The 26348-nt window shown below is 45.0% G+C and overlaps 1 protein-coding gene across 2 annotated transcripts in view; it reads right to left on the reverse strand.

Annotated features, from left to right (window-relative positions):
* TEP1 (telomerase associated protein 1) overlaps positions 1–26190 on the reverse strand; it is a 47220-nt gene extending 21030 nt beyond the window's left edge. Inside the window, exons 1-18 of one of the 2 annotated variants that reach the window (XM_025392005.1) lie at positions 26175–26190; positions 20916–21506; positions 19284–19454; positions 18358–18492; positions 17519–17680; positions 16616–16777; positions 16269–16340; positions 14353–14477; positions 13943–14100; positions 9575–9684; positions 8813–8903; positions 8407–8584; positions 4510–4678; positions 3848–4006; positions 3592–3669; positions 2511–2641; positions 2139–2198; positions 835–993 (exon numbers count right to left, since the gene is read on the reverse strand). In XM_025392005.1, coding sequence (XP_025247790.1) covers positions 835–993; positions 2139–2198; positions 2511–2641; positions 3592–3669; positions 3848–4006; positions 4510–4678; positions 8407–8584; positions 8813–8903; positions 9575–9684; positions 13943–14100; positions 14353–14477; positions 16269–16340; positions 16616–16777; positions 17519–17680; positions 18358–18492; positions 19284–19454; positions 20916–21482 — 2687 coding nt within the window. In that variant the 5' untranslated portion in view covers positions 21483–21506; positions 26175–26190. The remainder of the gene's footprint in view (positions 1–834; positions 994–2138; positions 2199–2510; positions 2642–3591; positions 3670–3847; positions 4007–4509; positions 4679–8406; positions 8585–8812; positions 8904–9574; positions 9685–13942; positions 14101–14352; positions 14478–16268; positions 16341–16615; positions 16778–17518; positions 17681–18357; positions 18493–19283; positions 19455–20915; positions 21507–26174) is intronic. The other variant, XM_025392006.1, reaches the window with a different exon arrangement.
* Between the last annotated feature and the right edge of the window lie 158 nt (positions 26191–26348).

Consider the following 26348-nt stretch of genomic DNA (forward strand, 5'->3'; position numbering starts at 1 on the left):
TGCTAGTGGTCTCAACTGCAGGCCCCTGGAATTTAAAGCCCACTTGCTATTTCTTGTACACCTCTCCTTTTTCTTGTAATCATTATTATGTATTTACTGTTTGTTCATGACAACACTGTGAGGTAAGCACTATCATTATCTCCATTTTAACAATCAAGAAACTAGGTTTTGGGTTTTTTTTGTTGTTTGTTTAAGACAGAGTTTTGCTCTTGTTGCCCAGGCTGGAGTACTATGGCACAATCTCAGCTCACCACAACCTCTGCCTCCAGGGTTCAAGTGATTCTCCCGCCTCAGCCTCCCCAGTAGCTGGGGTTACAGGCATGTGCCACCACACCCAGCTAATTTTGTATTTTTAGTAGAGACGGGGGTTTCTCCATGTTGGTCAGACTGGTCTTGAACTCCCGACCTCAGGTGATCCTCCCGCCTCGACCTCCCAAAGTGCTGGGATTACAGGCATGAGCCACCGCGCCCGGCAAGAAACTATAGCTTTAAGAGATTAAGCAACTAGGCCAGATTCAAACTACTATTTGGCAAAGCCACAATGAAAAAGCCAGAACCTGTGCTCCTAAGCCCTCTGCCTACACCCTGACCATACGGCCATGATGTCTGCCATCAGCTTTGTATTCTAACTTCCTTTCCTCAGTAGAGAAAGGAAGGGCTTGCTCACAACCTGACAACTCCCTGTGGTAGAGAAACCCCTGCCTGAGAAAGAGGAAGCGTACCTTCATGAAGAGAACAAGCGGCGCCTCACCAGCTAGAATTTCAGCCCCAGAGTTTCTCCGGGTTTGACTGCAGCCTCTCCCAATTCACAAAGGCATAGAAACACAGACTGACCCTTGCTGGGAAATAGGAGCCAAGGGGCTTGGAGTGTCCTCTTCCAGTGGCCGGAGAGACTGGACCCCTGTCTTTCCTGGGGGTGGTGGAATCTTGAATATTTTGTCCATTTGGCCCACATGTTCCAAAAGATGGGAGGCCCCATGCTCTGCGATGAACCTGACATAAATAACAAGAGTCAAAATCAGTGAGGTCTCCCAAAAAGGGCAGGGGGAAAAAGATACGTCTAGGTTTGGTCACCAGTTAAGTGAAGCTCCTTAAGAAGATAACCATAAGCAGTTTACACAGACTTAAAATAAATGAGGATGCAGAACCATAGGAATGAAGGAAAAAAGAAGCCCAACTCTAGCACCTCCTGCTGTGCATGGTAATCATAAACTTGCTGTTGGGCCAGGGGCAATGGGCTAGGGTAAGGTGTAAAACTTAAAGCCATCCCAGTCTGGGCTTGAGCAGCTCTGTGCCAGTCATAAAGGCTCCCTGGAGAAGGAGGAATGTGTCTGAGGCTTCCTAATAGGAGTTGAGGGAAATGGATGGTATCCAAAGGAAAAGGCAGGGGAGAAAACAAGTACATAAGAAGGCAAGGATGGAAAGAGAAAAACAAAATGTGAAAAGATTTCTATAATTTAGCTTAAATAAATGTAATTTTCTGTGGATCAAGAATTGAACAGAAGCCACAGTGACATGGCCATCTCTTGATAGTGAAATCTCCTATGTCCATTTTCTTCTTTCCTACTGGATATAATATAATACAAACTTGGCTGAATACCAAGATGGCTGGAGCTGAAGCTGACATATTGAATCATGTGGTAGAAGTTGAGTATTTGAGGATCATGCAGCAGTAAGAGAGAAAGTGCCCAGGTCCCTTTGACACTGTGTTGCTGCTATGCCTGGATGGCTGTAAAAGAGGAGTGAACTACCTTACTTTAAAAAAGAAGTGACTAGAGCCGGGCACGGTGGCTCACACCTGTAATCCCAACACTTTGGGAGGCGGAGATGGGTGGATCATGAGGTCAGGAATTCAGGACAAGCCTGGCCAACATGGTGAAACCCCATCTCTACTAAAATACAAAAATTAGCTGGGCATGGTGGCACATGCCTGTAGTTCCAGTTACTTGGGAGGCTGAGGCAGGAGGATTGCTTGAACCCGGGAGATGGAGGTTGCAGTGAGCCGAGATTGTACCACTGTACTCCAGCCTGAGCGACAGAGTGAAACTCTCTCAAAAAAAAAGTGACTGGAGTAGAGATAATCCCCTAAAAACTTCCTATCAAAGTCTCCAACCCTTTAGTATCCATTCTATACTCACTTCAGTATCCCATCAGTGCAGCCTGAGAGTGTCACATCATTGGGATTCAAATCTGGTGACCTGGCAGAGGAAGAAGCAGTCACTAACCACCACAAACAATATCTGGAACACAGTCACTGCCCACTAACATCCCAAGATGAAAACCCCACTTCTACACCTTTAATAGGGGTATGTGGTAGGCTAGGGCTAGGGTAGATTCTCACGGAGGGGTACAGAGTTAGGCTAAAATGTCCACCCGAAGTGCAACAGAGGTAAGAAGGCAGAGTTGGGGAGATCCCTGTCAAGTGGGAGTGTCCTATGCTTTGGCAGGCGTAGAGAGGAAATGTAGACCACTAATTTCTGACACTGGGCAGGAAGTATAAGCACCCTTACAGGTATTGTACCCTTCTCAGGAGGACACCAACAAAGAGGCACTTGGAATTCACATGCTGCCAGTAAAGCTGTTTGGCCACATTTATCATTCCTTCATCCATGCTTTGGCCAAAGAGGATGACCCTGTCCACCTGTAAGATGAAAGGGGAGAAGATGCTAGAGAAGGGATGCTAGAGAACCCAGGACATTAAGATATGAGCTTTCTGAGGACAGGAGGATTAGGAGAACTCTGAGAGGAGTACCTCCCCTGAGAGCACATAGAATGCGGGAAGCCACTACATTTTAACTTACAGGGGACATCAGGGGACATCAAAGTGGAGGTTGGAGTGGGGCACTGGTATACTGTAGCTGGCTCATTCAGGCTCAAGAGAGCTGATTGTTAAGTTTTTAGGAATTTTGTGGGCAGTTGTTAAAGATGGACATTATTAAACATTAAATTGTATACATTTAAAAAATTAAATAAGTTATATTTAAAACAAATGTGGCTGGGCATGTTGACACACACCAGTAGTCCCAGCTACTTGGGCGGCTGAGGCAGGAGAATCACTTGAGCCCAGAAGTTTTTTGCAGTGAGCTATAATCGAGCCACTTCACTCCAGCCTGGGCAACGGAGTGAGATCCTGTCTCAAAAAATAAAAATCAGAAAATAAAACAAATGTAATAAATACTCAAAATGCATAACTTCCTAATAATTTTACTACATTTTACTACTATCTACTCGTGCTTATTTACATCTACTGTATCAGGATTGTGAGAATATCACACAGCAGTGTGCTCCTGAGCATCTTTTCCCAACTCTGTGTTCAGTAGCATCATGTTGGTAGCTTGAAATCAGCCACGGTAGGACTGTTTACACCATGGAAATTTAGCAGATGCTATTAACCGAGGCTTATTTTTCTAGGCAGCTGGTTGTTGAATATTTACCAGCACACCACTGAGTAGGGGGTTGTAGCCAGTAGAGAGCTGATCTGACTATTTTATGTGGTTGGAGAAGTCAGCTTTAAAGGTCAAGAAATGAAATATATCAGTTGTAGAGGAAAATGTGGGGGAGGGAGAGGGTTTCTCAGGGATTAATACTCACAGGAACCCTTTGGCCAGCCAGAGACAGCAGGTATTTCCCAAAAGTATTCAGGGACCATTCACCATTTTCATTAAACTCCTGAAGGAAAGAGACTTCATGTTATGTGGTTGCACAGTAAGCAACAAACACTGCAGTCTTGCAGTCTGCTTGGGAAATCTTCAGAACTGTGTATATCTGTGCCTTTACCAAATATCTGGGCTATTCCCAGGCCTGTGTTCTTCATGTATTTTTGGATGGTGGGTGTTGAGTATCTGACCTGGACTTGAGCCTGGAGCCTGATGGCAGTCTTCAGGATGCCTTCTTCTGCCTTAAGCACTGCAGTCTTCAGAGTGTCACCTCCACACAGCATGACATCCACCTGCTCGGCCCTCGTGATCATCATCCCAATCAACAGCAGTGCATAGTTCAGTGGAGGCTGATTGGACAAGTGTCAGGGGAAATAAAGCTCCTCTGCTTTGGAATTCACCCTTGCCCAGCCAGCCCTGGAGGCCAAACCCTTCCACTAGTTTGAGGGAATAAGAAAAGGCGTAAAATCCCAAGTTAGGAGGGGGCAGCTTCAGCAGCCCTCAGGAAGAGCTGACTGTGGAGGGAGGAAGAGAGCAGCCAGGATCCCTGCCCAAGTTCAACCCTGGGATGTAGTGAGATGAAAGTGAGACATATTTTGGTGGATGGAAATTTAGAGAGTACCAAGTACCAGCCAAAGGGGAAATGTTAGTAGTATAATCCATAAACCTGGTTGAAACAACATCCTAGGAATTGTCCCTAGGAACTGAGGACTGATACTTGGAAGCAAATTCTTATCATTTATTTCAGTCGGAGTGCTTGCCTGGGAAAACCAGCTCTGGGAACAGGATACCACTCAGGATCCCCAGCATCCTGCCAACCCAACCCCTTGGAGGATGCTTTTTACTTTCTTACCCCTTGTGGGTTGCTCTTTGGACAGAGCCTGTCTGCATTAGCATCTGTCAGATAGACCAAGATGGTGCGGCCTGGCAGCAGGGGCAGGCTGTGCTTCACAGAGAGGTTCACAGCTGTCTCCAGGGCCTGTCGGTACCTGTTCAGCATCTCACCATCATATTTCCACTGTCTACAGGCAAGAAAGACACAGACACAGGGGCTCAGGGACTTATCTGCCCCTTAGAGGCAGACGGGGAGATGAGAACTTGCCACTAAGTATTGAGTCTTCTCCCTCCCTCAAGCACCACACCCCCTTCCACAGCCCACTCCATTTCTGGTGTAGAGGACTGAGACAGAGCTTCCCTAAGCCCCCGTTCTATGGGATTCTTCTAATCCACACTCATGGTAGGAGAGGGGAAGTCACCTGTGGAGCAACTAGCTACACTTACCACATGAATCCATTCTTACTTCATGAAGCAAGATTTAACAGCTACATAGTTTTAAATAGTATTTTAAAAAACAAATGCTAACTCCTTACTCTGAAAACTGACATTTTAAGGAGAATAAATTGAATATTCATCCCACCTTTCCCATACAATCTATTTCAGGGTAACTAAATAAATATAGTTGTTTAGTTACCCTGGGAGGCTGTTTTTTTAAATTCCAGTTAAAAAATATTGAGGAATGATAAAACCCTCATTCTGCAACCACCAATGAAACAATTGGTTCACGCAAAGATCACCAAAGGATGAGCCATTAACGACTGTTGAGAGATGAGGCTATTACTACCTAAAAGCACTGATCAATATCAGCATTACTGAGTAGTAGTCCCACTTAAATAGTACATATATAGGATCACCTATGAACTACTTGGAAAAAAAAAACAAATCTAAATCTGTTCAAGCCTTTAGAGCTAATGCCCAGTGAACATGAAATAGAAAAACAAGTTAGATGACATCATGAAGAAGGAGGGAAATCCAGAATATAGGATATTCTGTGGGGTCCCTGAACCTGGTTTTCATAGTAGCTCAATGGCATAAGAACAATTAAAAGATTAAAAGTGACATAAGAGACTTAACAACCAAATGTAATGTGTATACCTTGTTTAGATCTTGATTTGAATAAAACTGTGAAATGATATTTTTAAACAATTGGAAAATTTGAATATGGACTAAATAACAGACGATTTTACCAAGGAATTATTTTTAGTTTTGTCAGGTATATTAACGACATTCTTATTGTATTAAAAATGTCCCGTTTTAAAGAAACACACACGAAATAAGGAAAGGTGAAATAAAATGTGTCTTATTATTTGACATTTGTTTTAAAAATATCTTCAAAAGAAAAGAAAAAGGAAAAATGATCAGTAAAGAAAATGTAGGCTGGGCACGGTGGCTCACGCCTATAATCCCAGTACTTTGGGAGGCCAAGGTGGGCAGATCACAAGGTCCGGAGATCGAGACCATCCTGGCTAACACGGTGAAACCCCATCTCTACTAAAAAAAAAATACAAAAAAATTAGCTGGGCGTGGTGGCGGGCGCCTGCAGTCCCAGCTACTCCGGAGGCTGAGGCAGGAGGATGGCGTGAACCCGGGAGGTGGAGCTTGCGGTGAGCCGAGGTCGCGCCACTGCGATCTCTGTCACCTGGGCGACAGAGCAAGACTCCGTCTCGGAAAAAAAAAAAAAAAAGAAAGAAAATTTAATAAAATCCAGATAGTCACTGAATCTGACAAACAGTTTTATGTAAGTCTATTTTATTTTTATTACTTGTGCACATAAAGTTTTTTATACTAGTTTTTTAATCTAGCAAAATCAGTAGTCTTCCCAGAGCTATTCAATAGAATTAAATTACAATTAAATCAAATTAAACTTCAATTATACACATATAATTTTCTAATAGTCACATTTTAAACAGTAAAAATAAACTGGTGAAATTAATTTTTCTTTTCTTTAAGAGACAAGATGGGCGTGGTGGCTCACGCCTGTAATCCCAGTACTTTGGGAGGCCGAGGCGGATGGATCACTTGAGGTCAGGAGTTTGACAGCAGCCTGGCCAACATGATGAAACCCTGTCTCGACTGAAAATACAAAAATTAGTGGGGTGTGGTGGCATGTGCCTGTAATCCCAGCTACTTGGGAGTCTGAGGCATGAGAATCACTTGAACAGGGGAGGCAGAGGTTGCAGTGAGCCAAGATCACACCAGCCTGGGTGACGAAGTGAGACTCTGCCTCAATTAAAAAAAAAAAGGGGGGAGACAGGGTCCTTGGCTCATGCCTATAATCTCAGCACTTTGGTTTGGGAGGCCAAGGTGGTTGGATTGCTTGAGCTCAGGGGTTTGAAACCAGCCTGGGCAACATGGTAAAACCCCAACTCTACAAAAAATATAAAAAATAGCTGGGTACAGTGGTGTGTGCCTATAATCCCAGCTACTTGAGAGGCTGAGGCAGGAGAATCACTTGAGCCGAGAGGTAGAGGTTGCAGTGAGCTGAGATTGCGCCACTGTACTCCAGCCTGGGAGATGGGAATAAAATCCTATCTCAAAAAAAAAAAAGGGGGACAGGGTTTTCCTCTGTTGCCTAGTCTGTGCAGTGGCATGATCATAGCTCACTGCAGCCTCAAATTCCTGAGCTCAAGAGATCCTGCCACCTCAGCCTCCCAAGTAGGTGGGACTACAGGTGCAAGCACCTGCACCTGGCTAAAATTAATTTAATACTGCTTTTTATTTAACCCAATATATGAAAATATTTTCATGTCAGCCTGTAATTAATACAAAAATTATGACTATTTCATATTCTTTTTTCAGACTGCCTTCAAAACCTAGCATATCTCAACTCAGACTTCACTAGCATATTCAACTGCTAAACAGCCACATGTGGCTAGTGGCTACCACATTGGTCAGTACAAGAATACCATTTGGACTGGCCCCTTGGGCTTTTTTTTTTTTTGAGACACAGTCTCGCTCTTGTTGCCCAGGCTGGAGTGCAGTGGCGTGATCTTGGCTCACAGCAACCTCCGCCTCCCAGGTTCAAGTGATTCTCCTGCCTTAGTCTCCCAAGTAGCTGGGATTACGGGCACCCGCCACCACGCCTGGCTAATTTTTGTATTTTTAGTAGAGAGGGGGTTTCACCATGTTGGCCAGGCTGGTCTCAAACTCCTGACCTCATGATCTGCCTGCCTCGTGATCCACCTGCCTCGGCCTCCCAAAGTGCTGGGATTATAGGCGTAAGCCACCGCACCTGGCCAGGCTTGACTCTTAAACAGTAGCTGAAACAGCTACTGTTTCAGGAGATTCCCGGTTACTGAGCCCTCTAGAAGATTAAGTGAGTCCTGTGTTTGTTTTGAATAAAAATAAGTGAAAGATACTGATGAACCACTTAAAAAGGCAGCTGAGACCTCATCACGCCTACAAAACAGATTGTACATCTGTCTGAGCCTGCTGATGGTAACTATCTTTGTGTGTATGTCAAAATACACACACACACACACACACACACACACACAAAACAAAAACAAAAAAGATGAATGGGTCAAAAAATACAGAAAGAGATAGAAACAGAAAGAAAAACAAACATGTCACAGAAAAGAAAAAGAAAGAAAATCATGAATCAGAGCAGAAGAGAGAGGACACCAGCATACACCACCATAGATCAGCATAACTAAAAGGAATCCACATAAACCAATACAACAATCACAGATAATAGAGTGGAGGTCCAGGAGTAGATTTCGTTTCATGATCTCTCTTTCGGACAATGTTAAAGACAAGGTGTGCTGTGCAAAAAACCAGGCAGTTCTGAGCCATTGCGATGACTGACAAGCAAATCTTTACAGAAAAACAGCTGGGCTTCCCAGATGACTTCCAGCCTGTACCAGGGTAGCCCCGATTGCCCACCCTTGGCTCCCAGACAGTGCATACATACCTGGCCTTGTGTACTCTCAGCTTCTCCCTCTTAAGCTTCTCATACATCACAGGTACCCTCATTACTGTCCGAAGCTGCTGACAGCTTAGGTGGCAAAGAAACCTCCGCCTGGGACGGTTCTTGTCACTTCTAGTTAGTATCCGCTTCATCAGTGTTGTATTAGAAGGAAAGGGCAATGCTGTATGACAGGTAAATTTCTGAGTTAGGCAGCTTCCATTCCCTCATCTTTTCCTACCAGTAATGTGGCCTGAGCCCCAACCCTTGGGGCTCTCAAGTGCCTGACTTCTGCCCCCTACCCCAACACACCCTGAGACTGCAAGGCAAGAGGCTGAAAATATTGGTGCTGCTGCTTCATTTATTGTCAGATATGAGAGGCAAACAGGAGTTGGAAGAAGGGGGAGAATACCTTGGTTTCTGAGTTGAGCCTCAAGGGCATCAATGGAATCATGGGCGTTAAGAAATCTGAATGGAAACTGCCGACTGTGGATCACCGACTTCTAGAAAGCAAGGGAGGGAGGGGTCATGAGCAGAGGAGCTGGGAGTATGGGGGGCTTCAGGGGTCCACTCTATTAGCTTTGTGAGAAGGCACAGAAGGACAAAATGAACTTAGACAAGAGATATAGAAAAGGCATAAGAAGAAGAAAGAAAAAAGTCATCATTTTAGGGTGTGAGAAGAGGTAACAAAAGAAGAGAAAGTAACAGAAAGAGCCCTGTTTCTTTTAAGACTCCCTCTGGGCGGGGTGTGGTGGCTCACGCCTGTAATCCCAGCATTTTGGGAGCCTGAGACCGGTAGACTGTCTGGGCTCACGAGTTCGAGACCAGCCTTGCCAACGTGGCAAAACCCCATCTTTATAAATAAAAAATAAAGACTCCTTCTGAAATCAGTTACATCACAGAAGTGTCTCTTCCTGGTAAGTCACTGAGCTCAGAAAATTAAAATGAAAGTTCTTATACTCTATTGTAACTTCTCAAAGGATGTACTGAACCCCCAAACTTATCTCCCTCAACCTATCTGTATTTCCAGACCTACTTATAGCCCACATGGAAACAACTTGGTGGCCATACCTTCCTCTGCCACATGAAAAAGCCTGGCCTCCAAAGCAGCAGTGGCCTGTCCACATGCACATCTAGTTGCTGGGCCCCATGGCTACCAGCCCCTCACACATACCGCATGCTGGAGTCTCTGGAGAATGAGCTCATGGTGGCGGGCACTGATTCCAACCCGCAGCAGGTTGCACAGGTTCCGAAGCATGGCCATGAAGGGAAGCTTCCCATTTTCTGTGGAATGTGGGGCACAGAGTGAGAAAAACAAATAAAGAGGCCAGGCACAGTGGCATGCACCTATAATCTCAGCTGCCAAGGAGGCTGAGACAGAAGGATCACTTGAGCCCAGGACCCTGGAATTGGAGTCCAGGCTGGGCAACATAGCAAGACTGTCTCAAAAAAAAAAAAAAAAAGCAAATGAGGGATGATTAGAGAGAGGTCAGAGACCAGAGCAAGAAGTTCAGAGACCAGGCATGTAGAAAGTCCAAGATAGAGGAAGTGAGGAATTCACATACGATCTCCTCTACTCAAAATGTTTTAAAGGCTTAGAAAGATTAAAAACAGGGTTGGCCTGAAGTTTGGAACAAAATTTATGCAACACTGTTTATGGGATGGCTGTTTCAATAAACAACTTATGGTACCACTTTATCTGTTGGCTCTAGCCCTAAGATTGGGTTCAACTGGCAAAATGTATTCTCTAGTCTAGAGCAAAGGTTTCTAAACTTTTTAGATGGCCAAAAGAGAAATTTCATAGTGTAAGTTGATTTATGAAGTATATACTAACATAATGTAGTACATTCATTAGTTAATATTTCAAGGCACAATATTCACTTAAAAGAAGGTTCACCATTTATGAAACCCCATCTCTACAAAAACACAAAAATTAGCCAGGCATGGTGTCAGGTGCCTTTAATCCCAGCCACTTGGAAGGCTGCGTCAGGAGAATTGCTTGAAACCAAAAGGCGAAGGTTGCAGTGAACTGAGATCATGCCACTGCACCGCAGCCTGGGTGACAAAGCAAGACTCTGTCTCGGAAAAAAAAAAAAAAAGTTCACCATTTATATGAATGTAAATCTATATTTCAAATAGTCTTCATAATTTTTAAGTTTTTTAACCAATTTCTTATATTTGATTAGTCATTACTTTTTTGCTTAAATATAGGTGAAGAAGATTTGCACTGGAGATAGAATTTCACCTCTGATCTCTGTCACTTTCTTATTGTTCACTTGTCCCTGTGTTATTATTATCTTCAAGCCATAGTTTCTTTTCTCTTTTTTTTTTTTTTTGAGACGGAGTCTAACTCTGTCACCCAGACTGGAGTGCAGTAGCACGATCTCAGCTCACTGCAACCTCTGCTTCCTGGATTCAAGTAATTGTCCTGCCTCAGCCTCCCAAGTAGCTGGGATTACAGGTGCCCACCACCACGCCTGGCTAATTTTGTATTTTTAGTAGAGACGGGGTTTCACCATGTTGGCCAGGCTGGTCTTGAACTCCTGATCTCCAGTGATCTGCCCGCCTCGGCCTCCCAAAGTGCTGGAATTACAGGCATGAGCCACCATGCCCAGGCCATCGTTTCTTAATAATAATATTTTTAAGGGTTATATCAATTTTAAAGGGTTAGTTCGGTTAATACTGAATAATATAATTCCAAATCCATCTACAATTGAAAGAAAAATTGCTATAGATCAAATTATGTAGAAACCAAAATTAAAAAAAAAAAAAGAGTGAAGGGGTGCCATTAATGCCCTCAGATTGTGGATGCTCAGAAAACCTCAACTATTACACATAACATGTAACACTGTATCATATGGACTGAGTGACTATGTGGGTTCAATCTGCATGCTAAATATTGGGAAATTTTTTTTCTTTTAGATAAAAGTAAACATAAATAGGAGGTGTGATTTTCTTTTCCTGGACAGAGGTGCATTCGAACCACTTTAGAGGTCAGGTCTGTCAGTCCCACACTGTGCTGGTGCACCAGCCCACACCATCAGCAGCTTCCATCAGGTAAACGGTGTTCCCTTTGTAAAGGGGATCTAAGTCTCATTTGAATTATAGCTGGAAGCTTTTAGCCCTCTGGAAGTCTTGGGATTCTCCAGTCATAATTCTTTTTCTTATTTTTGAGATGGAGTCTCACTCTGTCACCCAGTGGCACAATCTTGGCTCACTGCAACCTCCACCTCCCAGGCTCAAGCAATCCTCCTGCCTCAACCTACCAAGCAGCTGGGACCACAGACATCAACCACCATGCTCAGCTAATTTTTGTATTTTTGGTAGAGGCGGGGTTTCACCATGTTGCTCAGGCTGATCTCGAACTCCTGAGCTCAAGCGATTTGCCCGCCCCAGCCTCCCAAAGTGCTGGGATTACAGGCGTGAGCCATGGTGCCTGGCCTCCGGTCATAATTCTGATTCACAAACTGTACAGAACAATTAGGTTGTATATGTACTGTAAATGAACTATTGCATCCATTGTCGACTCAAGTTTTTTCAACTGTTACTATGTATAAAAGGTTTTCTAGATCATTTCTGATGAGAAAGTAAGTCCAATATCATACTGGTGATATTAGAAAATAAACTGGACATTTATCCTTCAGATTGCAAAATTCACTAATTTCATTCCAAAAAATGTTGGCCGGGCGCGGTGGCTGGCCGGGCGCGGTGGCTCAAGCCTGTAATCCCAGCACTTTGGGAGGCCGAGACGGGCGGATCACGAGGTCAGGAGATCAAGACCATCCTGGCTAACACGGTGAAACTCCGTCTCTACTAAAAATACAAAAAACTAGCCGGGCGAGGTGGCGGGCGCCTGTAGTCCCAGCTACTCGGGAGGCTGAGGCAGGAGAATGGCGTAAACCCAGGAGGCAGAGCTTGCAGTGAGCTGAGATCTGGCCACTGCACTCCAGCCTGGGCGACAGAGTGAGACTCCACCTCAAAAAAAAAAAAAAAAAAAAAAAAAAAACAAAAAATGTTAATGAGTTATTAATAAGACCTGTGGTCTCCAAAAAGGGTTCTGTATACCCAATCACATTTTTATCTTATATTTCATACTTACATCTTTTTTTTTAATATTTCCTTTTATTTATTTATATTTATTTTTGGCTGGGCACAGTGGCTTACATCTGTAATCCCAGCAATTGAAGACCAGCCTTAGCAACAAAGTGAGGCCCTGTTTCTAAAAAAAAAAAAAAAAAAAAGGTACATATACATATATTCTGGTGTATCGTAAAAATTGTTTTTGTAGTATATGATTAAAAAAAGAGACTCTAGCCACCATGGGATTAGACTATGGGCATCTGCCTCAACCAGGATAAAAGAATAAATTTACAGGTCCTTACATATTCAGGGACAATGGTTCTCAACCAGAAGGAGGAAGTGGAGATGGGTGTAGATAGAATTATCTTCATATGGCCGGGCGCAGTGGCTCACGCCTATAATCCCAGCACTTTGGGAGGCCGACGCAGGTGAATTACTGGAGGTCAGGAGTTCAAGACCAGCTGAGCCAACATGGTGAAACCCCGTCTTTACTAAAAATACAAAATTAGCTGGGCGTGTTGGCGTGCACCTGTAATCCCAGCTACTCAGGAGGCTGAGGCAGGGCGTGGAGGTTGCAGTGAGCCAAGATTGCACCATTGCATTCCGGCCTGGGCAAAAAGAGCAAAACTCCATCTCAAAAAGAAAAAAAAAAAGAATTATCTACATATATCAGCTTCTATCCAGGCCCCTTTATTCTACTCCACCCCATGTGGTTTCAACTATGAGGGAAGAGGCTGTCAATTGGGGGCAGGTGTGTGTGTGTGAGTGTTTGTGTGTGGGTGTGTGTGTGGGTGCAGTGGCTCATGCCTGTAATTCCAACACTTTGGGAGGCCAAGGTAGGAGAATTGCTTGAGGCCATGAGTTTGAGACCAGCCTGGGCAACATTAGAAAGACCTTGTCTCTAAAATTTTTTTTTAAAAAAGTAAAAATTTTATAAAGTAAAAAATGAAAGAAACAGCCTGCTATCGTTAAAAGTAGACCAAAAAAAAAAAAAAAAAAAACAGAGAAAGATAACTTGGTCCTCCTTTATGTGAATTTTTTTTTTTTCCTGTATCAGTGTGGGCAAATTATCTAAAACTTCCATGCCCTAAATACAATATGAGTTTCTGTACAGATTCCAATATGCCATGTGCCAGTCCTACCTTTTCTGGAATGAGTTACAGAGATATTGAAACAAGCACAATCAGAGAGAAGGTACTTTTGTCATATGTTGATAAAAACTTGTGCATCACCTAACTACATCTGGTACAATGATGGATGATGCCAACATTACTCAAAGCAGGTACCACTGTTTACTTTGGTGTAGTCAATGGCAGACCTTATAAATCAAGTCATTTTCAGTAATACAACTACCAGGCAAAACAATAACTTCATCATTCCACAGAAATCTTCTAGTGAGGCTCCAAAATGTGGAGGCATAAATGGGGAAGAGGAGGGAATGTGATGGTGAAGGTCACTCTACCAATGAGTTCCTCCCAGACCGACGCTTTGTTCCCCCGTAGGCTCAGCTCCCGCTCCCAGGTCTCTGGCCTAGACAGCTTCATCCTCTTCCCAGCTCTGCTAGAATCCCAAGGCCCGGGAAGGCGACTTCGAGAAAAGAGCTGTAGGTTGGAGGGGTATCTGAGGACAGGCAAGAAAGAAGTCTATCATTTCAGAGTCGGCAAGAAAAGAACTCAGAAAAGGAAAGGTGAGTCACGTTTACAGGTGAGTCAGAAAATGAAAGCCAGCAATTGGAAAGCCAGTCATGTCTACAGGGCATATCTGCCTAAAGTCATGTTGCTGGGTTTGAGAACTACTGGGATAGGGGCCATGGATGTTGAAAAGTTACGGAATTACTTAGACGGAATGCATGCTCAGGGTGGAGCTCCTCACCTGTAACCCAGCAGGGCTTGAACGTGCTGCGCAGGCTCGTGGATGTGCAGTCGCTGAACCAGCTTCTTCAGGGTGAACCTTGGAGGATTCTTTTTCTCTGACACTGTATCATAGGCCTTCTCAAACTGTGGAAACATCCCCAAGTCCCACAGGGGTCCTTTCATCCATGACCATGGGAACTTTCTTCAGTAAAACAGATTGTAAAACCATCCTATCCCTATGTGGTAATTTCTTTCCTCAAAATAGATTTGGCCAAGGAGTAGGAATAGAGGATACAAATCTCTGGCAACAAGAGTTCCCATGGTGAGCACAGGATGGCAGCTCTTTGGGGTCACCGTTTCATTCACACAAGCGGTCAACATGGGATGACTGGCTTGTGAGAAACAAGGTGGGGATAGAATGAACATAGGACAGCTTTGTTTGTAGAGGAGGGGAAAGAGAAAATCAGCTCCGATTTAAATCACTGAGACTCTAATAGATAAATGAAGAAACAAGCACAATGCAGGTTACGAGGAGTTTAAAAACTAAAAGTAGGCCGGGTGTGGTGGCTCATGCCTGTAACCCTAGCACTTTGGGAGGCCCAGGCAGGTGGATCATTTGAATCCCAGCTACTTGGGAGGGAGGAGTAGGAGGTCAGGAGTTCGAGACCAGTCTGACCAACATGGTGAAACGCCCTCTCTACTAAAAAAAAAAAAAAAAAATTAGCTGGGCGTGGTGGTGCACGTCTGTACTCCCAACTACTTGGGAGGCTGAGGCAAGAGAATTGCTTGAACCCAGGAGGCAGAGATTGCAGTAAGCTAAGATAGCACCACTGCATTCCAGCCTGGGCTATAGAGCGAGACTCTGTCTCAAAAACAAATAAATAAATAAAAACTAAAAGTAGGTAGCTTTCAGAATCTTCTATGGTAAAAGAACTAAATTTAGGATATGTTAATGGGATGAAAAGACGAGTTGACCAATGGAGAATGTGTTCTTTCTTGTAACGCTAATATATATTTTCCTAATCCTCTGTTTTAATAATGATGATGGTAGTGATAGCTAACACTTATTTACTGCCAGGAGTTGCTAGAAATACTTTAAATATACTAACTTATTTAATCTTTATAACAATCCAACAATGTAGGTTTTGCTTTATTCTCATCTAATACATGAGAAAACTGAGGCAAGAGAGGTTAAATCATTTGACCAAAGTCTCATAGCCAGTAAGGGGTGGATGGAAGATGCAAACCCAGGTGACCTGAATCTAGATTCTATGCTCTTAACTGCTAAGTACAATACCTTATTTGTATGAAAGTAAAAAAGATTTTGTTTGGTTTGTTTTTAAAACTTCCTGTGAAAGGTAAATATTTCATAATGTTTTTAACTCACTTATCCAACTTTACTGGCATGTCACCTGGCAGTAAAGTACAATACTGGCTGGGTGCAGTGGTTCACGTCTATAATCCCAGCACTTTGGGAGGTCAAGGCGGGTGGATCACGAGGTCAGGAGTTTGAGACCAGCCCGGTCAACATGGTGAAACCCCGTCTCTACCAAAAATACAAAAATTAGCTGGGCGTGGTGGCACACGCCTGTAGTCCCAGCTACTCAGGAGGCTGAGGCAGGAGAATCGCTTGAGCCTGGGAGGTGGAGGTTGTAGTGAGCCAAGACCGCGCCACTGCAGCACTTCAGCCTGGGCAACAGTGTGTGCTCTGTTTCAAAAAAAAAAAAAAAAAAAAAAAAGTACAATACCAAGGAGAGTGAAGTGAAAAAACATAAAACCACATGCCTTTCCCAGTGCTCTCAGAACCTTACCCACAATCACAGCCAAGAATTCCAAGGCAGAAAGTATTTTTAGTCCTAATGGAATTTTGTTCCTAAATATTATTCCAGAAAAGATTGTACATGCACATATACAACCCCAGAAGAAGGAACTCACCTTTTTCTGCTCATCTCTAAGAAACACCATGTACCTTGGAAAAGGTCTGCGAGAAAATGGAGGCTCCATCCTCTGTAGGGACAGGAGAAGCAGTTTCAAAAAGGGAAATGGAGGCTGTCCCTGAAGAAACCCAGTCAGTAGTCCTGAAGGTGCATCTCTACCAAAAAGGAAGCCAGCTAGAAAAGAAGCCTGCCCTGCACCGTATGCACCCGAGCTCTACCCCGCTGCCCTGAATTTCTCTGACTCTCTTTGCTCCTGGTGTAGGACTCCCCAGCATCAGCATACTCCCTTGTCCTGCCCTTCCCGGAGAAAAGGGGCGTGGGTCAAGGGCTGGGGCAGTGACTGACTGGAGAGCGGGGTGGCCTGCGGGGGTGTCTCTTGGCCCGGTGCTTCCGAGGGTTATACTTAGCCAGCTGGTACTCGTCAAACTGGGCAAATTTGTCCGTCATAGCAGCACGGAGACAGGCGGGCAGGGGCACCAGCTTATTCTCATCTCCCTCAGCCAGGCTCTGTCAAAGAGAGAGGAGACCATTAGAAGCAAGACCCAAATCAACCCTCCAAAACAAAATGAGGCCACTTCATGGAGATATATGAGAGCACAGAAAAGCGAGCAACTTCCCAGCCTTAGCTCCAAAATCACAATTTCTGTGGTACTGATTTTCATTTCTTCATTAGAAACATGAGGTCCAGGCTGGGCGGGGTGGCTCGCCTTTACACCTGTAATCCCAGCACTTAGGGAGGCCAAGGCCAGTGGATCACCTGAGGTCAGGAGTTCAAGATCAGCCTGGCCATGATGGTGAAACCCCATCTCTACTAACAACACAAAACCTAGCCAGGCGTGGTAGTGCACACCTGTAATGCCAGCTACTCGGGAGGCTGAGGCAGGAGAATCACTTGAACCCGGGAGACGGAGGTTGCAGTGAGCCAAGATCACACCATTGTACTCCAGCCTGGGCAACAGGAGTGAAACTCCAAAAAAAAAAAAAAAAAAAAAAAAAAAAAAAAAAGCATGAGGTCCAAAATAAGACCATTTTTTTCCTCAAACTTTGATCCAGTCCTTCTCAATCATCTTCTCCATGTTGGGCAACCCAGCCTAGTAGAGGGAGGAGGGAGAAACTGTCCTGTCTGGGCACCAATGCTGAGGAAAGCTGAGGGGAAGCCAAACTGCCTGAGAATTTTCTCCAAGGATGCAGTGAGCATAAGAGAAGGAACCAAGGGAAGGCCCAAGCTCAGGGAAATGAGCACCATACCTGGTAAAGCTCAGCCACCTGGATCCAGTCAGAAGGCAGCTGGACAATGGCACAGAAATATCGTCGCAGGTGGGGGCGGCACGCCGGTAAGAAGGCAGCAATGGCCAAGATTTTATTGGCCACATTCCGGACGTTCAGCTGCTGCCTGGCATACAAAGATGCCTAGGACACAACGTAAGAGGACTAGAATCTCAGCCACTCCTCCCGTAGCTTTCTGCCCTGAACTTACTTGCTGATCGAGTGTGCCTGTATAAAACCTTTCCTGAGCCCTCCACATTGTCCACAAAATACGAAGCCCAGGCTGCCTGACTTGGCATTCTAAGTCCTCCATATTCTATCCCTTACCCACCTTTCCAGCATGTCTTCTTCTGAGTCTACTGACTGCCTTGCAAGTCAACCAGGCCTTTTCCTTCTTTGGAAGACCTCCTGCATCAATATCTACCAAAAAGTTATCCAGGGTTCAAATCATTCATTAAACCTGCCATTTTCCAAAGCATCATAGAAGATATTTCTCACACCGCTCTTCTCTGCTTCAGAAATGTTCACTATGTAATATTCCAGCTGTATTTGTATGATATTTGGAAAAGTATTTTGCTTCCCTAACAATACTATAAGCTCCTTGAGAGAATGGACACTTACTAACAAACCAAGCCTAGTATACTCTTTCCCCACTCTTCACTGAACCACAGGGACTAGGCCTCAGACTCACCCAGAAATTCTTCCTCAGAGAAGCTCCTCCCATCCTCAGCATGAGGCTAGTCACCATCCCTCCACACACCGTAACCACACTCCCTGTCTGCTAGCTTTACACCCCCATCCCCTCCTTCACATCACAATACCTTGAGGATAAACTCAGGCTCCAGGGGCGCAAGTTCACGACAGTTTTCAAAAATGGCAGCCAGGGTGGGGTCAGATGCATCTTTCATGTTTACTTCTGAGACCAGAGTAGAGCACAGCAAGCTCAATAGAGCCATCTTGGAATTGAGAAAGAGAGGGAAGAAATGAGAAGAGAGGTAATAAGGACCAACTTAAGCATCCATGCAGACTAACTCACAAAATCAAGGACAGAGAGAATGGACCCGAGATGTGGAGTCCAATTGAGAACTTAGAAAAGGGGACTAGGACCAGGCATGGTGGCTCACGTCTGTAATCCTAGCACTCTGGGAGACCGAGGCGGGCAGATCACCTGAGGTCAGGAGCTCAAGAGCAGCCTGGCCAACATGGCGAAACCCCATCTCTACTGAAGACCCAAAAATTAGCCAGGCACGGCGGCGCATGCCTGTAATTCCAGCTACCCTGGAGGCTGAGGCAGGAGAATAACTTGAAGCCAGGAGGCAGAGGTTGCAATGAGCTGAGATCGTGCCATTGCACTCCAGCCTAGGTGACACAGCGAGACTCCATCTCAAAAAGGAAAGAAGGAGAGAGAGAGAGAAAGAGAGAGGGAGAGGGAGAGGGAGAGAGAGAGAGAGAGACAGAGACAGAGACAGAGAGAGAGAGAGAGTGAGAAAGGGAAAGGAAAGGAAAGGAAAGGAAAGGAAAGGAAAGGAAAGGAAAGGAAAGGAAAGGAAAGGAAAGGAAAGGAAAGGAAAGGAAAGGAAAGGAAAGGAAAAAAGAAAAGAAAGAAAAGGGCATTAGGAAGTGAGAAATAAGAGCTGGGTTGTATCCCTACCTTCCCCTTCCAACTGGGGAGGGGACCTGGTTCAAGTACTCCACCCCCAACCTCCCCTCCACACCATTAACCTTTCCCCAACTCTTGAACTTTTACCTTCTTTTCCTGAAGGACCTGGTCAGTAGGCTCTGGATGAGATTCAGAGTCTCCAGAGGTGAGCTTCAAGGCCAGATCCTCCACCTCCTCCTCCTCCTCTCCCAAGCTCAGACTGTAAGAAGGCATTTGGGTCTCTGCCCCTTTCTTCTCTTCTGAATCAAACCAACGACCCTGGGGATAGTAGTGGCAGTTATGAATCACAGCATGTATCCACAGACCCTCAAACCCAGATGGATCTGAAGGCAGCACCAGGACATGGGAAAAGTCTAAATCTCCATTAATAGCACCTCTAATCTCCTCTCCTTCTCCCTTCACACGCCAGCACTGATGTGTCCTGACTTACTGCTCTCACACACCACCTTGCTCTACTCAACCTTCAGAGCCTTCGCCCACATGCTTCATAATCTGCCCCTGCTTTCATCTCTTCATTGATGTCACAATCTGGGAGCATGGGGCTCTTCACACACCTTTTAGGATATTGGTAAGATGTTTTGGGGGTCAGAAGAAAAAGGGCAAAGCCCTATATTAATCCCCCAGCAGTCTTGGGCTGCTTAGCCTCTCTGAACCTCAGCTTTCTCTCATTCACTACCACCTATCTGATAGGGCCTCTGGGAAATTAAATGGAGTGATATATGTATGTGTGACTCTGCAAAATGCAAAGCCCTAAATGAATGTTAAGATGGCAGTAGTTGTAATCCTGATAACCCTGTGAAGTAGATTTTCATTAAATTCATTTTAAAGGTGAGGAAATTAAAGCTCTAAAGGGTTAAGAGGTTGCCCAAGATTACATAGTTTGTAATTGGCAGAGACAGAAAAAGTTCAGATTAGCCTTGTCCCTCAACCCAAACACAAGTATATACAGAAGCAATGTGTGTCTATCTAGTGATTCTGAATTGTATACTAAATGTAGGCATGTAGATGTGTAAAAGTGGATATGTGTTTGCACATGCACACACAATTAAGTGGTCTCTGGTATAGGCCCTGATAGGGATGTTGGAAAATTAATTAGTAGATGTATCTCATGCCTGATCTCAAAAGCACCTAACTGACTCTGCTATAGTGACATTACGCTGGCTCTCCCGAGCAGAGGCTTCCTAAGGACAGGGACTGTTTTCTGTTATGGTCTTTTGGGCTTTCATCTTTTTGAGACAGTCTCGCTCTGTTGCCCAGGCTGGAGTGCAGTGATGCGATCTTGCCTCCCGGGTTTAAGCAATTTTCGTGCCTCAGTCTCCCAAGTAGCTGGGATTACAGGTGCACACCACCACACCCAACTAATTTTTGTATTTTTGGTAGAGATGGGGTTTCACCATGTTGCCCAGGCTGGTCTCGAACTCCTGGACTCCACCTGCCTTGGCCTCCCAAAGTGCTGGGATTACAGGCATGAGCCACTGCACCCAGCCAGGACAGGAATTGTTTTTGATCTATTGCACAAAATCTCCAAAGTAGATATGCAATAAAAGTAATGATGCCAGTGAAGATGGTCCTGCAACAAAGGGTATCTTAGGAGAGGCTCTGAGGAGAGAAGATAGCCAGACACAGAGCAGCACAGAGGGAAACTGAGACACTGAAAGCTAGAGACAAGAGAGCACAACAGACATGGCTGGAGTCAAGATGTGTGCCTGGAGCTATTACCAAAGTTGCTTCCTGAACTGTTCCTGTGGCAGAGAGAGATTTCAGGGCTATAGGGCAGGTTGAAAGGTCTAGTCCCTTAGAGAAATGCTGAGCCCTCCAACTTGGAGGCTCAGAGAGCAGGCAATTGCTGTTGTTCACACAGTACAAATCAGCTTGCGTCATGTGAGATATCTGTAGACTCTGGAACAAGCGGCTGGCAGACACAGTGCTCTTTAGACTAGGGTCGGTGGCCAGGCACCGGTTCTCCAAGGAGAGGATGTCTGGGTGGGCAGAAACATGTCCATGTGGTTTCTCCATGGTCTTCAGGTCAGAAAGCGTGGCCAGGCACCGGTTCTCCAAGGAGAGGATGTCTGGGTGGGCAGACACATGCCCATGTGGTTTTTCTATGGTCTTCAGGTCAGGAAGCGTGGCTAGGCACTGGTTCTTCAAGGAGAGGATATCTGAGTGGGCAGATATATGCTGATGTAGTTTCTCCATGGGCTGTAAGTCAGGGAGCATAGCCAGGCACCAGTTCTCCAAGGAGAGGATGTCTGGATGGGCAGACACATGCCCATGGGGTTTTTCCATGGCTGAAACTCAGTTTGTATATGCCTAGAAGGAGAGAAAGACAGGAGATGAGCACCTGGCTGCACTGAGCGTGTATTTGTAGGAGAGCATATCTTCGCCACAGCCCTCCCGATAATGCCAGTGATTTGCAAGTGGAAAACAATGAATGTTGTTTTTCTTAGGACTGGGTTCATCCAGAGAATATTCTAAGAGAGAGGGGTAGGGAAAAGGTAAGGCAGAGGCTTAAGAGCAGAGATATTAAGAAAAGGCCGGTGCAGTGGCTCATGCCTATAATCCCAACACTTTGGGAGCTAAGCCAAGAGGATTGCTTGAGTCCAGGAGTACGAGGCAAGCCTAGGCAACACGGTGAAACCCCATCTCTACAAAGTTTTAAAAAATAAAATATATTTCTTAAAAAAGAAACAAAAAGGAATGACTGGAGAAGAAGGGACATGCCTTCTCATAAGAAGATAAAGGAGACTCCACCCCCTCCCCGCGACCCCCGCTACAGGACTATCAGTTTAATCCCTACTTAGTAGAGGGGCCTCGCAATATAATCTGGACTGTGGGTTCTTAGCTCCAGAGAAACAGGTACTTTAATCAAGTTGCCAATACTTACCACCTCAGCTTCCTTGCCTCCTATTCACTCTTCAACCAACTAAATGGGATTCTGTCCCCACCAGTCCACAAGTCCTCTTAGGTAACCAAGGAACTTTTTGTTACTCCCATAAATAAATACATCTTAGCCCTTATCTCATTTCACCCCTCAAGTAGAATATGACATTGTTGATTACTCTCTCGTTAAAACTCTCTCTTCCTTTGCTTTCCACGATGCTACTGTCCTGATTTTCTTCTTGAAACTATTCTGGCTAGATCTTCTTGGGGATTCTTTCTCTGTCATTTCTTAACAACGATGCTCCAAAGAGTTCTATTCTAATCCTTTTACATATTTTCCTGGGGTAGTCTCACCCACTATGTGGCTCCAAATAACATTTCTATGCTGGCGACTCACGGATCTATTCCTGGACCTAGGTCTCCCTCCTGAGCTTCATAGTCTTTTATCCATTTGCCTCTTGGGCATCCCCTCTGGATGATTCAAAGGTGCTCCAGATTCCACAGATCTTAAATGCATCATCTTTCTCCTTCTCTTATCTCTGCCCCAAATCCATTCCCCTTCCTTTGCCCCCTCTGCCTACTGGAGTTTGAAGTGAGACAGACTTTAGTTTGAATCCTCCTTTACCTTGGGATCTTGGTTGGGTAAGATACTTAAATTCTCTGTATCTCTAGAGTTTTCACATTTATAAAATTAAGAAAAATGCTTACCTCACAGAGTTGTTATAGAAATAAATGAGAAAAAAATATTAGGCAGTTTGAGCATTGCCTGGCACTAAGTGTTCAACATAGAAGTTATTATTATTTGTTATTATTATCCAGTAGACTACCAAATCCTATTGATTCCACTCCCTCAGTGTCTCTCAAATCTATCCAATTCTCTCCATTCCTCCTACCACCACCTTTGTTGAAACCCTCTAATCCATGTGGTGACACACTGTATATAGATATGTCTAAAGGACTTCCCTGCTAGAGCCAGATGTGGTAGCCTGTAACCCCAGCAAATCTCGAAGTCTGAGACAGGAGGATCACTTGAGCCCAGGAGTTTAAAACCAGGCTGAGCTACGTAGTGAGACTCTTATGGTTTTTTTTTGGTTTTTTTTTTTTTTTTTTTAGACAGAGTCTTGCTCTGTCACCCAGGCTGGAGTGCAATGGCACGATCTTGGCTCACTGTAACCTCCGCCTCCCGGGTTCAAGCCATTCTCCTACCTCAGACTCCCAAGTAGCTGGGATTACAGGTGCCTGCCACCACGCCCAGCTATTTTTTTTTTTTTTTTTTTTTGTATTTTTAGTAGAGACAGGGTTTCACTATGTTGGCCAGGCTGGTCTCGAACTCCTGACCTTGTGACCTGCCCACCTCGGCCTCCCAAAGTGCTGGGATTACAGGCATGAGCCACTGCACCTGGCCGACTCCTTTTTTTTTTTTTTTTTTTAAAGCATGTTTGCTTCTTAGTAGCCCACTTGCTAATTGTTTCTCCTTTGTTTTTGTTTTTTTGTTTTTTTGTTTTTTGAGACTGATTCTCACTCTGTTGCCAGGCTGGAGTGCAGTGGCGCAGTCTCGGCTCACTGCAACCTCAACTTCCCGGGTTCAAGCAATTCTCCTGCCTCAGCCTCCCAAGTAGCTGGGATTACAGGTATGGGCCACCATGCCCAGCTAATTTTTGTATTTGTAGTAGAGACGGGGTTTCACCATGTTGGTCAGGATGGTCTCGATCTCCTGACCTCATGATCTATTCACCTCGGCCTCCCAAAGTGCTGGGATTACAGACATGAGCCACTGTACCCAGCCTAATTGTTTCTCCTTACTGAAATAAAACTCCTTAAGGTAAGGGCTCCTTTGTCTCGCTCCCCTCTGCATCCTTAGCATCACACACAAAACCCAACTTCTGGTCACCTCTCAGCATCATCTCTCACTAACACCCCAATCTAACTCTCAGCACTCTAAGCTTCAATCATACCAATTTTATTTAGCTTATTAATTGCCAAGATATCTCTTGACTCTGGGCCTTTGCACAGGCAGATCCCTGCAACACTCTTTCTTCTACCAACACCACCCCTCCTTTACAAGGCCAAATGCTACTTTCCTCTCACTCTACAGGCTTCAGTTTCATCATCAATTCCTCCAAAAAGCCTGTGCTGACACCAAGCCCCAGTCTGGTTTAGGTGGCCTTCTCCTTGTTTTCACAACACCCATACTTCCCCTATCATACAGCACATCACCTGTTTGTCTTTCTTCCCAATAGACCATTAAGTTCCTAAGGAGAGAGACCCTTTTAGCCTTGTTAAACGTTGTTCCCACAATTGCTAGTCAGTGGGATTCAGAGGCTTTTGAGAATCTGGTGAAAGCTATGGAGCTTTTTCACAGAAAAAATAAGAGTATATACTGTTTTGTGCTCAATTTTCAGAGTGTCTATGAAGCCCATTTATGGAACTCCCAGGATCTCCATAAACTGCAAATTAGAAACCTCTGCCTAACAGAATGCTTGAATTATACCATCAGGAACCTATTTTCTGGCCGGGTGTGGTGGCTCACACCTATAATCCTAGCACTTTGGAAGGCTAAGGTGGGAGGATCACTTGAGGTCAGGAGTTCAGGACCAGCCTGGGCAACATAGTGAGACCTCTATTTAAAAAAAAAAAAAAAAAAGGAATGTATTTTCTTATTTATTTGGACAAAGGCTAATCTCTCATTCATACGTAAATATTTTGGGAATAATATTGTTAAGTCAACCACTTAAACTTAGTGTGAAAAAGCTTAGGGACAGGAGTATAGAACACTTCCAAGAAGACCTGAATGACTAACAATCCAGGGCCAAAAAGGACAACAATATCTCACTGGACGTCAATGTGACAAACACATACAAAACGATGGTTTCTATGCCCTGTACATTTTGCTCATGTCGTTGCCCTACATGAGCCCCCAAGGAAAGGAGTGGGGAATCTCAGAATTGACTCAGATTTTTTTTAAAGAGATCTCAAACCAAAAATAACAGAAAAATAAGGACAGTTTATTTGAGCAACATAGTGAGACTGTCCTATCCTAAAAAGGGCAGTCTCACTATGTTGCTCATTTTATTTTATTTTTTTTTGCCACCCTGGAGTTTTTGAAAGGAGATTCAGCTGAACCACAAATGAAAAGTTAAAGTTCCATCCCCACTTCCATCTCTAGTTCCCTTCTCTGGAAGTAAACATTGCTAACAGTTTTATACTAACAGTTTCACAGTTTCTATGACTATACAAATATATGCCTTCACCATCACCGCTGCTTCTGCTTTTGCTTTAAACAGGATCATAAGTTAGACTCCATTCTGCGCTTAGTATATCTCAGAGACCTTGCCGTGTTAACACATTAATACCCACCTCACTCTAATTTTTTTTTTTTTTTTTTTTTTTTTTGAGGTGGAGTCTGGCTCTGTGGTTCAGCTCACTGCAATCTCTGCCTCCCGAGTTCAAGCGATTCTCCTGCCTTAGCCTCCCGAGTAACTGGGATTACAGGCGCCCACCGCCATCCCCGGCTAATTTTTTGTATTTTCAGTAGAGAGTGGTTTCACCATGTTGGCCAGGCTGGTCTCAAACTCCTGACCTCAGGTGATCCCCCACCTCCGCACGCCCAAAGTGCTGGGATTACAGGCGTGAACCACCGCGCCCGGCCTCCACCTCAGTCTTCAAGTGGCTGTATGGTAGTCTAGCACATTTAAGCACAGTCTGGGTTTCTATTATTACAAACGGTTCTCATACTACCATTTGTTGGTGACAGCCACTGTCCCCTTTCAGTGGGCACACAGAGCAAGGAAGTAAGAGGGGATGATTGTCACGTGGTCTCTCTTCCTGTCCCTCCCTCTCCTTCAGCCTTGTCCTCCTTTCTCACCTCCCCTTTCACGCAGTGTACACTCCCTCCCCTTCCCGGAGCCGCCGGGGCCGGGAGGAGCAGGGTGGATGCACCCCTAGCTGAGTCTCGGGTGGTTCCTAACCGGCCCCGCCAGGCCCTTCCCACCCGGCTCTCAGCCTCAGAGCCCAGAGCCCTAGACCCAGGGCCAGGGCAAGTTCTGCCTGCGCTCGGGCCCTACCTTAGACTGGGGCTGGAGACCCTGGGTGCCTGACCTGGGGCGTCCAATTCCCGCAGCAGGAAGCAGAAACTTCGCTCTGGGTTCTGCCAGTGGGAAGGGTGGCAGCCGGGGGAGGAGCCGGATGCGGATCTGGGAAGAGACAGTGCGGGCGGAGAGTCTCGGGCCCGGGCGGGGCGCGGTAGCTGCTGGAGGGGCAGCGAGCCGAGGG

This window comes from Theropithecus gelada, chromosome 7b (assembly GCF_003255815.1).
Source record: "Theropithecus gelada isolate Dixy chromosome 7b, Tgel_1.0, whole genome shotgun sequence".
Classification (NCBI taxonomy): domain Eukaryota; kingdom Metazoa; phylum Chordata; class Mammalia; order Primates; family Cercopithecidae; genus Theropithecus; species Theropithecus gelada.